General features: G+C 45.1%; 1 protein-coding gene across 1 annotated transcript in view; it reads left to right on the forward strand.

Moving 5' to 3' along the window:
• RASEF (RAS and EF-hand domain containing) overlaps positions 1 to 13,369 on the forward strand; it is a 35,016-nt gene extending 21,647 nt beyond the window's left edge. The window contains 7 exon segments of the mRNA XM_061553554.1: positions 2,017 to 2,157; positions 3,879 to 4,026; positions 6,055 to 6,136; positions 6,382 to 6,496; positions 6,797 to 6,916; positions 7,270 to 7,346; positions 11,793 to 13,369. Of these exon segments, the coding sequence (XP_061409538.1) occupies positions 2,017 to 2,157; positions 3,879 to 4,026; positions 6,055 to 6,136; positions 6,382 to 6,496; positions 6,797 to 6,916; positions 7,270 to 7,346; positions 11,793 to 11,892 (783 nt within the window). The 3' untranslated portion in view covers positions 11,893 to 13,369.
• Positions 13,370 to 13,655: the final 286 nt, after the last annotated feature.

A 13,655-nucleotide genomic window follows, 5' to 3' on the forward strand; every position in this document is an offset into this window, starting at 1 on the left:
CATGTGGGGACTCTGCAAGAGAGAAAGTGCCACGGACCTGGCAGACTTTAATAAGTGGCTGCCATTATGCCCCGCGGCCGCAGCGTAGCGAGCGAGCGAGAGTGCGGGTGGGGAAACTGCCCACGAGGCCCACGGCCGGAGAGCCCCACGGGTCGGAGGAGCCCAGGAGCCGGGCCACGCGGAGAGGTGGGGGGGGGGGTTGTAGGAGTTGTGGTGGGAACTTGCACGAGGTGCTCCACTTTATTCCTCGCGCCAAGGCCCATGTCAACCATGCTGCAACGTGGCTCGGCGATTTTTATAAAAGAAGCATTATCTAATTGGTTACCATCCATGAGATTTTTGTTTTCTTTACGCTGCCTTTGTAAATTTATATGGACATGTAATGTGAATGTGAGCCAAATACATCTCTGCAAACGTTTATTGCCTGCCTTTTGTTTCCCTTAAGTGTCCAAAGGGTTCAATATTGCTCTGTTAAATGCACAAGAAGTGTGTATACACACACAAGATTCCCCTATATAGCTTTAACAGACTTTCGGGGCAAATTTTGTTAGTGAGCACCTATCAAGGCTGAGACGGCATACGAGGAGGTGAGTGGCCAACACCATGCCCAAGTTGCGATATTTAGATGCTGCAGCAGCTATTCAAATGAGGCTGAGTCGACCTAGGGGAGGCCCAAGACTGGTTCAGATAATTGTTACTGGTGTTGGCCATGAGCGCGCTAACCGCTACGCACGGACACAAACATATGTTGCCAATTTTAAAGTGTGTTGATTTTCACGCATTTACCTTTTACAGGTTGTAAATTACATCCGTTGGATTAGATTGTTATTACAGCGTGGATTTTATTTGTTTCCCTTTTATGGTGTACCTTTCAACACCACATTTAATTAACAATATTTGTTACAAATATATAACAGCTCCTTCTTCAAATCTATTATAATTGTAAATATGCGGTGTATAGTACAGGGTTCTTCAAAAAATGTTAACACTTCAGAGAATTTGTAACAATACCACAAGAAATGTTGCCTCTGGGCTCTGGAGACCACCTGGAGAAGATTCCAGGCACACGTTGACAACGATGGCGAACCAGTGGGAGACTCTTGAGTTTTTGAAGCTATTGACATTACATTTGTTATCATGTAACAGTGTATTATTCCTTGTTTTTTCCATTAAAAACGATAGTTCCATATGAGTGTTAAAAACATTTTTGAAGCACCCTGTATGTACGTTCATCATCTGTAGGTGACCTGGAACAATACGGCAATACATACTATCACGTGGCTTGGAAGGTAAAAGATCAATGTGCGGCCCAGCATTTAATTTCTCATTCCCACTGCTGCTGCAAGCTCTAGAGAGCCCCTCGACAGGGTATTTGGCCTCCTCTTCCCACACTGACCAGACGGCCTGCCGATCGACTCGCTGTGCTGTACCCCTTCGTACTGCTGGGGGATTTAATAAACTTGTAGCATAGTTTCAACTGCCGCGTCAGGAGGTTGAACCGGAGAACTCTGAATTGCAAGTCCAGTGCTCTCCACATTGTGTATGTATGTATGTTTAACTTCTTTCGCACTGTACGTAGTCAACCGGGCACAAAAAAACAGTTTATAAAAATTATTACCATTAAGGCAGCATGCCTACATTGCATGTATGATCAACATTCAGCGTGATCCGAAATTGACCATTCGCAACCTAAAACAAGAGCACAAACTTAGAGCCTGCACTCTCAGAACTAGGCCAAGTGAACCCCGGCACGCAATCCATAATGTCAGCAGATTGCTTCATTTCTCAAAGCGGGGTATATTTTATTTTATTATCATAAACTCATCAATCTTTTTTGTCCCCCACCCCGTGTGCAATAAGCACAATGGGTTCTCAAAGTGCGTGCGGGGCACTCTGCGCAAACAATAAAAGCGGAACAAAATGCACGCGTGCGCGTGGTGCAATACAAAGCGCAGAGAGCACTCGGTGCTCGAGCAAAGGGCTCAGAAATTAATGAAGCGCGCGGCTCTATTGCAGGCACCCGAGCTTGCCGAGGACCCGCCCGCGACGGCGAAGGCCGTGGCCCTGTCACACGGCGAGTGGGCCCCGTCGGCGCCGGTCAGCCGCAGCGGCTCCAACGCCTCGTCCCGCCGCTTCATCCCAGCGTTCCGCAAACGGGTACCTCTCCTCCCCCCCCATGCTCCTTTTCCACTGGCGCATCCAGAGCCGTGCCAAGCCAGGCCCTCGCGGGTCAGGAGGCGCAGGTTGAATAAAGTCGAGCCGCACCGCTGACGTCGCACGCGTTGTACGTACTTGTGCATGTTCAAACTTCTCTCGCAACCAAGCGTCCTCATCGGAAGTGCGGGGGAAGGACCACAAACTATGGGTCTCTGCGTGAGTCCTATATATGTACGGGGAACTTCTTTCACACCCGTACTTAGCCAACGGTGCTAATCGGAGCTGCGGGGGAACGGAGAACAAAGCAGTTCTTCATAAATGAGTTTTAAATCTAGACTATTTAAAAGGGGATAGTTCTAGTGGCCTCCTAATATCGAATGGAAGAACATTCCAGACGGCCGCAGAAGCGCATCTGAAAGTGCGCGATGCAGTGACCGTCTTTGTTCGATGGCGAGCCACAGGCCGCTGCCGTGAGGATGACCGGAAAGAGACGCACGTGGGTGATGCGGCGACGGACCATTCTCGCGGTGTTACTGACCGACGTCTGGCTCGCTGAGCGCGTCATTAGGCCCCGACCCTGGCCCTGCTTGGTCCCGTGGTAGATTCATAACGTCTGGCGAGGCCAGCGGGGGTCACCGTTTGGTTCCTGCTCAGCACGGAAGATAGCCAATGGAAGGCTATCTGTGCCGTGCAAACCCTGCACCACATCAGCTCGGAGGTGCCAGTGGGAAGAGGAGTTTAATAGCATCCATTTAGGGCTGGGCTGAGCCACGATGATATTTTCAAGGTCAGCTGGTCCTGGAGTTGGACCACGGCGCACATGGCCCAATTTAACTAATTTTCTGGCTGATTGGAGTTGAGCGTTTTATGTTGGGCTGAATTTGTGGTGGCCCAACTCCAGACATGGATGACCGTACACATTCCTGGTTGCCTAGTAGCCCAGTACAGCGCCGTGTTTCATTTCGTATTATATTAGAAAAAGCTTGCTCGCTGGATTCCTGTCTGGATGACGTCACTCACATCCCACAGCGTGGATCCGGTTTTGTGTTTCTTGTTGAGATCGTGCCTCTACTGGATATAACAGCACAGAGAAGGCAAGAGACATTTTGAGAAAGATGGGGTTATATATAAGGTGCACATTTTTTTCTAGCTGGCTGTGCGGGTTGCGAGTATATTAATAGCAAAAAACACATCTCTCCAGGAACTTCAGATCGAATTAAACTTCATTATGTTGCCTGGTCTTTAGCAACTGAACTGTAGAGCTGTAGGTACATTCGACAAGTTTAACATAATTTAATTTGTCCTTGTTGAGACATTGCAATTTAATGTGCAATCTGTGGGAGTCTATTTTTTTCCCATTTTAATGATATTCTAAATCTAGTCTGACTTCTATTTTCAGAAATGGTCTGCAGGGGGCGTTGCGTTAATGTAGATTGTAAACCCAGCTATTAACAAGCACGTACCCAAAATCACTGGGGTTTTTGTTTATTGTTGCAGAATTTTTTTCCATATTACAGTTTTTATGGTTGAGTTATTATTATGAAGAGTGACAAAATAATAACACGCCTCTGCTCTCTTTGCACGTGGTGTGTGTGTGCATTCGTGTGTATGTGTTTTGCTGCTCAAATGTTATGGCTTAATTACAGATGCTTTTTATAGGGCCCTGCTCGGGGAGAGGGGCTAATGAGCGTGTTTTTGTTTTGGCTCCTTGACTGTGTCAGCAAGAGAGCTCCCAGAGGGGAGGAGCTCCCTCCCATTCGGACCGAGTCTACAAGCTGGTCTTGGCTGGAGATGCCGCAGTTGGCAAGTCCAGCTTTCTGCTTCGCCTCTGCAGGAACGAATTTAGGAAGGACACGATCGCTACTCTTGGTCAGCCAAACACAATCATCGCACAGCCGAAATAAGAAAACACTCGTGCACACAGTATTTCACACACACAGGGGCTTCATTTAGCGCTGTCGTACGAAACACCGCTCGGCTCGCTTGTTGTTGGGGGTGATCATCGTAAGGCACTGCCACTAGAATGCAAGATACGCCCTCTAACAATAATTCTACATTGTTGCACTTAGTATTCCTGTAATCCTGTAAACACGTTAATAAATAATGAGAACAATCTCGGGCGAGGTGAGATGCGGCCTGCCATAATAATTCCCAGAACAGCATTCTCAACTCTTCCGACTCAACTGAAACATTGTGTATATATATAGGGCTTGATTTAAGCTGGAGCTGTCTGGGGCTAAGCTCCAGAAATATATTGCTGCTTCCTCCCCCTCTCCCACCCACTGTATGGAGGGGGTAGGGTGGCAGTGTCCCAGAAAATATTCCATGACAAATGAAGCCCTCTATTGCATGTATATATATCAAAGGGTGTGACAGTTGGTGTTTGTGCCCTAGGCAACGTTATCATGGACACCGCGCCGTGTTTTGCATGAGCAAAAACACATGCTGCAGGTTTGTGTCTTGCAGGTTATAGGCCTTCGTGTCATCCGTGTCTGCTGCCTTTGTGCTTGCAGAATTACGCTCCCTGCCACCGTTTGCATTGTGCCACTGGAGCCGGCCTCCCGGGCAAGATAAATAATCACTGTAGATCAGCCCCTTTTTAGCTTTATCTAAAACAAGGCAGCCAGCCAACTAGGCCTCCCTCCAAGCCTCGCGTGTAGTGGCGCGGACCGCAACGCTGCCAATGTTCTCTGAAAGTGAGCAAAGTTGGCACGGCGGTGGCAATTCTCTAGAAATTCACTTAAATGAGGCGAACACATGGGGGCTTATGTAACCTTACAAGTGTGCTCCATCTTCAGACCGTCATTCAAATAACAACGCCATTCCGCAATACCAAGGACACGTTTCTCCAAAAACGCATCCCTTTCCGTGACACGTGGCGACTTGTAGTTGGTGATATTTTGAAGGAAATGTGCTGTTTTAAAAATAGCGTTATGACCCTTTTCATTATTTTTTTGTACTGTAGTAAATATTTATCCATAAGCAGCAGCTTTTCAATGTTTACTCATCATAATGTATTTGCACACTCATATTTTATGGAGGTAGGGGGGGCAGTGGTGGGGGGGGGGGGGGTAAATGGTCTTGCGGACACGATAATATTTAGCCGACTTTTTGACGTGAAGGGGAAATGTGTGGGCTGTGGGCTGTGAATTAAAAATGGTCCTCACATCCGCATCATCACTCACCTTTGTGTTCGAAAAACAATTGTAGGCAATGAGGTGTGAATGGTGTTAGAACAATATTCTCGTGTTTATGCTTGTTTCTGATGCCATTAACCCTTTGGCCTGCTCGTGGATTGTGTGGATATAATGTTTGGAGAAAAAAAAAACCTCATTTTTATTCAAAAATCGTTCGTATGAAAACATCACATGTGCAGTAATTGTATATTACTTTCCATTGTCAATACGTTGCTTGGTGAAGGACTCCTATCTTTCTGTCAGATGGGTCATTTGGCCATACCTCACTAGATTGGTCAGTGGGGATTCATAGTTGGCAGGATGCCAGGAACCATTCAGATATCACTCGCTCCTGCTTTTAGCTACTGTCAGGAATCAAGCACGGGTTCCCAGCTTGATAGCGATCTTCTTCTTATTTCCTATTGGGAGCGTTGTGCAGAGATTAAGCAACTGATTTTTGGAACCGCGACAAATGTTACAGCATCAATGTCTGGGTTCTGTAGCCATCCAGTTGCACTGCTTGTGAGTTGATGCATTGCTTTGGTTGCCCACCCTTCAATGGACTTCATGGGCAAGCAGCAGGTGGCTACATCATCCACAGTCACAGGTGGAACGATCCTTCCACTATCTCCCCCCCACTCGCCCCCGTGTTGGCCACACGGTGTCATCGGGCGATAATTCACCGACAGTGCAATAATGCGTTGTAAATGCTGTGTTTCAGGAGTGGACTTTCAAATGAAGACGCTGATTGTAGACGGAGAGCACATGGCCCTTCAGCTCTGGGACACAGCTGGGCAAGAGAGGTGAGCCCAGTTCTACATGCATTGATTACAGCCGCTTAGCCGATGTTTATTCAATGTTGACAAAATGTCATTCCGTGACATTACCCAATGCAGAATCTGTTGTTTGAACGTTGGAGCATTGCTAATACGCATTGACGTGCTGTGTTTAGAGAATGAATGCATTTCACATCTGACTGTGACTGAATTAGAATGCATTTATACCGCTTTAATGCATTTAAGATCATTGCATTTATTTTTGTCCCCAGGTTTCGGAGCATTGCTAAGTCGTACTTCAGGAGAGCAGATGGTGTGTTGCTCCTCTATGATGTGACCTGTGAAAAGACCTTTCTAAACGTGAGGGACTGGATTGACATCATTGAGGTACAGTGTTGTCATTAGAGGGTTAATATTGGGGTTATGAAGCATCTGGTATGGTGTTGGCACTGCTATCACATTTAAGCCATCTGTCCCAGTGTGCATGTGTAGGCTTAATGCCCGTGGAAATTAGAGGTCCCTCCACAAGCCGTGGAATGAGCCTCATGCGCCCGGCATACCTTCATCTTTACATAACGTCTCCCGAATATAAAGGTGACTCTGTTGTTCATTCGCTGTATTTGGTTTCGGCTGAAAATGCTAACCGCGGGTCCCCCCCCCCCCCCTCCCACGTAATCCTTTCCGCAGGACTCCGCACCAAAATCGATTCCTGTGATGCTGGTTGGAAACAAGAGTGACATGAGGAACATGTCACCTGGAGACGATCAGAAATACGTGTCCCACACGTTCGGAGAGAAGCTCGCGATGGTATTCAACAAATGTCGGGGGGCACGCATCAAACTCGCAAACGTGGTCAACGTGAAACTTGTAACAATTGTTGGACGCTAAATAAGAATAAGTGACGATACAATCGGCTTGTATCTATCATGCATTCTGCTCTGTTTCCCTGTGTTTTTATATATATGTGGAACGGCTTTGATGCTCATCTTGAGAGAGAGGGACTAAGCCTTTGGCAGCAGAGGGGTGGGGGGGGGTCCGCCTATTCCAAGGCTCCCCGACACTACAAACCGTGGCTTTATCCGTAATCTCGCGTGTGTTGGTGCACGAGTGGAAAACAGACAGACGACCGCTAACCTGTTCACGCTTTTTTACTTTTTCAGAATTACAATGCCCTGTTTTGTGAGACGAGTGCCAAGGATGGCTCCAACGTGGTGGAGACGGTGCTACACCTGGCCCGGTATGTCCCGCGCACCTTTGCAGTGCCACGATGCACGCTTGCGACCGTGTCAACAAGTCCATGTAGAGGCCCCTTTGTCAATCCACTGCTGGATGAGAACTTCCTCCACACCACGCTGGACCGTGCGGAATAGTTCGCCGCGCTTCATCACGCTGTCTCGGTACAGGTTTGGTAGATGCCTGGAGTAAAGGTATATAAGTGTGGGAGCATAGAAGTGCAGTACAGCGATGTATTTTTCTGCACTCGGCTTCCCACCATGAAGCTCCACAGCTTATAACGCCTGCTACGCACAACAGTCGACCCGTGCAAGCAAAAACCCGCTGAGCGTCTGAGATCTGTTGAGATCGGTGATGTTCTGTGTGGCTTGGTCGAAGGCAGGTCACTAGCGAAGACTCCAATCCGCTAGCGTTGCGGTGTGCAATGTGGCGAGCGAACACAGTCCTCCTTAAGAGCTCAGTGCTTGCATTCAATGAAGTTGCAATTGCTGTAAAAGAAGCCAACTTTCATATTTTAAGAGAAACCTCTGCCAGGTACATTCACAGAATGTCTTACATTTGTTCATGTTTTTCATGAGCGTATGTAATACCTCTGGGAAGTTTTATATACTGCACTGCACAGTACTCACGATGACCAAATCACCCAGAATACACCTGATCTCATCAGATCTCTGAAGCTAAGCAGGGATGAGGCTGGATAGTGGTTGGATTGGAGACTTCCATGCATAACAAGGGTTGTAGGCTGCGGGGATATGCGCTGAAGTGGGCAGCAAAGAGTGGTGCATAAAAATCCGGTGTTGTACCGTATTTCTATGTGCCCATATCTATGCCCCCCGGCCTTGATCAACTCACTCTGAAAAGCATGGCGAAGTATGATCAACCCACACAGCGTGGGTAGGGCCACGTATAGCAGTGGATTACCTTGTACACGGGTACATGCACAGGTTTCAGACACGTGTTATTCGTTATTTACAAGTGTTTTTTTCCCCCGTACACATGAAGCTGAAATGATTTGATTTGTTGCAAGTGATTGCTCGGGTTGCAATTCAGTTTACGACACGAATTAAAACAACAGTAAAAATGAGAAACGCGTCGCCGTGCTCCACAGAAAACGTGATGCAGTTGATTCCTTTAATGGGTGCCACTGTACACGTCCCTTAATTGTGTTTTCAAGTCAATAAAAAACGCAAACGCGCACAAACGTGATTGCGTTTTTAATGCGAAATTAGGCTCTTCCAAGTTGCGACCAAAGATTTAGCATGGCACCATATGGCGCCATTCTGCAAAATAAATAAAACCCAAGTTGCACCGTGACGCCATAAACACTCCCAGTCCTGGATGCCCCTGCGAGATTCCTGGATTTCTCTTTCAAGAGGCATCCACAAGGTTTGCCACCTCCGGAGGTATAAAACAAAAAACCAGGACATGCAATCGACAAAAAACTGAGATGAGTTTTTTTTTTGTCCCAGGAAGACTCGCAAATATTTCAGGGCATTTATCTAAAAAAGGGAACCATATAAACATCAGGCGGTTTCAACTGCTTTGCTTCAAGCAAGCTCGTCTCTGCTGTAGAATCGCTGCATGTTGAAAACTGGCCCCGAGTTTGCTTGTGTGTTGGACCAATGCCGCTCCGAGGATGCACTCCAAGAAGGCTGTGTTGGCCAGTGTGTTGCTTGCAACGAAAACAAAACATTTAACCTCTATGTGGAGAGACAAGATGTGGGAGGGAGGAATGATTTTGTTACCTCCCAAAGACAACACGATCCTGGGAAAACCAGGACTGGTGGTAACCCTGGGCATCAATCATTGCTTTGGAAGCTCTGTTTTGAACCAGAGTGACACTCTCGTAACCGCATTGTTTTCGCAATCCCTCTGGGTATCGCCGAGTACTGTGTGGCCTTGTATCATCGGCTTTATCCCGATGATACCGTGAGGTGTTTTGTCAAATTAGTTTGACCTGCCCCCTAAGTGGTGTTGTGTGACAGTGTTTTATGTTACCGCGCATTGATGCTAAGTGAGAAAATCGTCAGGAGAGACAGCTTGCTGCGAGCAGTCAATGACGAATAAATTCTCACGGGCTCCGGAGCAAGGAAAACCCGTTACTGTGAACAAGGGCAGTGCGATATGCGAGCACTTTAGATTGGACTCGCTTGCCCACGTGACAATTAGCGGCTGTGTAATTTCATTGGCTGATCACGGCAACGCTTCCTTTGCCCTTTGGACGGCAGCGATTTTTCAAAATCAACGTGTTTACTTTGCTGGGATGCAGTTGTGTTAAAACATCCTGTCAAAGTAATAATGCATTGACCTGACGGTCATTCGCAGATTAATGTCACACTGGAAAATGCATCCATTTTGTTGCACAACAAAAAGCTGGTTACCATTATCAATAAATTGAAGGCTTATAGAGGCTTCCCTTGGTGATTGTTAGTTGTGGAGGATGAAATTATTTACTCCCAGGCTCCCATTCTTCTCCGCAAGATTACGCAAAGCAATTGTCAGAAAGGGGCATTTGCTCTGAATGCTTCCATCAGCATTGGGAGGACGTTTAAAGAATAACCTCAACTCTTCCGTCACATTTTTATCATGCAGTCTGACGGGTGGATTTTGGCATCCACGTACATTTCCATTGGTAATTTATTGTAGTATTTTATTACTTTTTTTTCATTCCACCCTGCTCTAACTCCTGTCTTGAGCGAGGAAATGTTGGCAATTGCAAAGCAAAGCATTGAGTACAATGGTCGAGTTTAATAACGTACATGACTTGCAAAAGCAATGTTATGCATCATTGCATTTTTAGATAGATGCAATAACCGAAAAAACACGGCAAGACAAAGCACTCGTCAAATATATACCATATTTCAGAGCCAATTTTATTGTCATGATTATACTTGTTTACCCAGCAATACCTCGATGAGTCTCAAGACTCTTTTTCAGGAGGGTCCTGCCAAGCTTTCACAGTCGGGAGCTGTGTTGCTGTTTGTAATCCAAATTGAGTAATTTGCAGGTCTTTTTTTTTCTCAAGCATTCGGCATGTTTTGCCAATACCAGTTACACTGTGTGTTTCATTTAGCTATGGGAGGCAACTGGAGAGCACCCCATGCAGAACAGGGGGAGAATATACAAAACGCCACACCGAAAGGCACCCAACCCGGGAACCAAACCCAGGCCCTCGTTGCTGTGAGGCACGAGTGTTGCCACTGCGCCACTCCGCCACCCTGTTCGATACCCACGATGGACATGGCCCTCTCTGCTTTACACGGCGACTTGAGATCCGGTAGCGTTTCCATCAGTGGTCCTTAACCTGGGGTGCATCACGCACCCCCTGGGGATGCGGGATGCCGTTTCTGGGGGTGCTAGACATGGCCAGATTGTTTTAGAAGGTAAATCTTCGACACAAATTAAGCACGGGCACGTAAGTACAACTACTTTGTTTCATCAAACCCTCTGTGTTTATTAACACTGTAACATGTTTTAACGATTAAGAACCAAAGGGATGCAATGCTGCAGTAAAGGTTAAGAACCACTGGTTTAGATGCTGTGAAAACACAAACCGTGTTGCAAATCGTATTTAAAATACTCCTATGGTTGTATTTGGCGATGCTGCTGCATTGGCAGTGGTGCACAAGCATCATTTGGAGAAGAAGAAAAAAACTCAACACAATCATCAATAACACTTTGGCCTTAAAAGGTAAAATATAATATTGTGGCCTTAAAAGGTAAAATATAATACTGTATGTAATAATACGTAATAGCCCAAAGATATTAAATATTGTTTCATCTTAAGGTAGTGTTATTGGCATGTTTGTTGGGTTATTTTTGTAAATTGTATTCTTCTGATGGTGTTTTTAGGCTTCATAATCTAAAGGTTGAAGCAATTCTAAGACTGTTTATTAGAGAATGTTACAATTGGCAAGAGCATCTCTTTCCTAAAAAAACACTGTTGCATCGGTCTGCTATGTATATGAACAAACTGAAAAACGTATAACGTTTGAGAAAGAAATCTCAACCTTTCATTCTGAAGCCTGCCGCATGTCCACGTTTTTGCCTATATTGAGGCTCATCAGTGCGCCATGTCTAAGTTACAGAATTAATTATAAATCCTAAACAGGTCTGAGGAGACGCATCTCTGAATCTGTCCAATGATTTGTTGATCTAGCTTGCATCAGTCTGCTCCGTTTTTGAGTAGTCAGCACACTCCTTAATATTTATGGCAGATTCATGATGCTAATTTCGGTAACGATGCATCAATAACACTAATGGAAGCTGTGTGAAATGTGTGTACTGCTGCCACATGCCTTTCTGGGAGTGTACGCACTGCATTGTTGAGTGGGGGGGGGGGGGCCTGGGGGAGGGTTGAGAGGTTTTTGAAATGTGTTTGCATATTTATCGGGATTGTCAAATTATAATCGTGGCTAAAAGCGTGTTGTCTCCTCTCCGCAATTAACAGGGAGGTCAAAAAAAGGGCCAATTCTTCGGAAAGCGAACCGCCTGCCAAAGGAGTCGAAGTTGACGATGAAAATAAAAAAAACAAGTGTTGCAAATTATAAGGTTTACATGGAACTCGATCAGAGCTGCGCTCAACTTGACCTCTGGGCTTCTCGGCTGGTTCACACATGGATGTAGATATCTGACCTTGAGTCTGATGACATTCATTTCGAAACTGGAAGAAAAACTTCTATATATGTTTTCACTGCTGCAAATAACTTATTCCAACCTGCTATTGTGCTGTATATAAATAAAAGTTTATGATCAAAGTGCAATCTAAATGTAATATATATATAGCAGATAGATTTAGAACATTTTTAAAGTTGCATATTTTAGGAGAGAAAAAAATATATAAGGAATGTAACTTGTTTAATAAAGTGATTTTTTTAACATGCACCTTAAAGGTTAAGTCATTAATATGTAAATAGTTTATTGATTATGAAATATTTTGTAATGATAAACTTTGGCCTTTTTAATTAACAAGATGTCTGGCCAGCGTGGAAGAGTAGACCAAAGTAGTACCCTCTAAGAGGGGATCTCTCGTGCTTCTCCTAGCGGAGGCCCTTCTGCTAGCAGTGGTGTGAGCAGGAAATTACAGCGCTGCACCTTTACCATTGTTAAAGCGTCGTGATGAACTGTGACATTTAAGCAAAGCAGCCTGAGCAGGTACAACACACTCAATAGCGATATGATTTCATGCTCGGCTAAAGGGCTTGCACGTTAAAAACACATTTCGATATTTATAGCAACCCAGAATGGTTGAGAAGGTACCAGTGCGTTGGTTCAGAAGAAATGCATAGTGTTTCAGTTACACAAATGGAAAGAGGCGAAACGTTTTCTAAGCCATACACAAGTTTCCCTTTTGATTCGTGCGAGGAATGAGGTTTTTGTGGCAATCTCGTCGCATCGCAACTGTTTTTTTTAAGGATTGTGTTAAAATCGAACAAAAGACAATTGACGGCGTTGCTCTATTATACGGCCAAATGTCCCCGAGGCGCGCTGCGGTGCAGAAGTTGTGACACGCTGGCAGGAGCAGACACATACGGCCCTCGTATGTCACCAGAGCCGAGTGGGCCACAGTAATGCATGCTCGTGGTGGCCGACACAAGAGTGATGATAATGAGGATGCCAATAATTTACAGGCCAGCATTTCTTCACTGGTTGTACCCCGCAATTTCCTTTAATTGCGTGGCTGTTTATGAGCCTAAGATGTCCGTAAAATACTCCGTGCTGGCATATTGCCTATAGAGATTTACAAACTGTATCAGTAAATCATACAACAAGGCTTGATTATTATTCCTCTTGTTACTTGCCCTGAAATATTCCCACACCGTTGGAATTTTAACATGAATTATGCAAAAAAAAACCCTCCTGAATTGATGTGTCGGTACAAATAGTACATTTCAGTCGTTATGGATGTTTTATAATATTAACAGAAACGTGTGCTGGTTCAATTAAAATATTTTTTTTATTGCGAATGCTTTCAAGCATACAGGTAAACAGTTGTTTAAGTTGAAAAAAATAAAACTGCATTGCTTATTTGTTTTTAACTGTGCATTTTGTCTGCAAAGTAACGTAAATGTTATTTATTTATTTACGATGTGTTCTATTCGGTGAAGTGACACTTTTATGACAATATTCCCTCCATTATGGCGGTTATGTTATTATGAACTGCCAAAATATTTTGTTGTTTCAACAAAATATAAACTTCTTACATGTCTGTTGTATAATCGGGAGCAATTAACAACGCACGTGAACTTGCATCATCACAAAAGCACATTGAACGGATGGTTACTTTGTGGGTAATGCCCATATCCAAGCACGG

Source organism: Lethenteron reissneri, chromosome 18 (assembly GCF_015708825.2).
Source record: "Lethenteron reissneri isolate LAM-NWPU_2019-01 chromosome 18, ASM1570882v1, whole genome shotgun sequence".
In the NCBI taxonomy this organism is placed as follows: Eukaryota; Metazoa; Chordata; class Hyperoartia; order Petromyzontiformes; family Petromyzontidae; genus Lethenteron; species Lethenteron reissneri.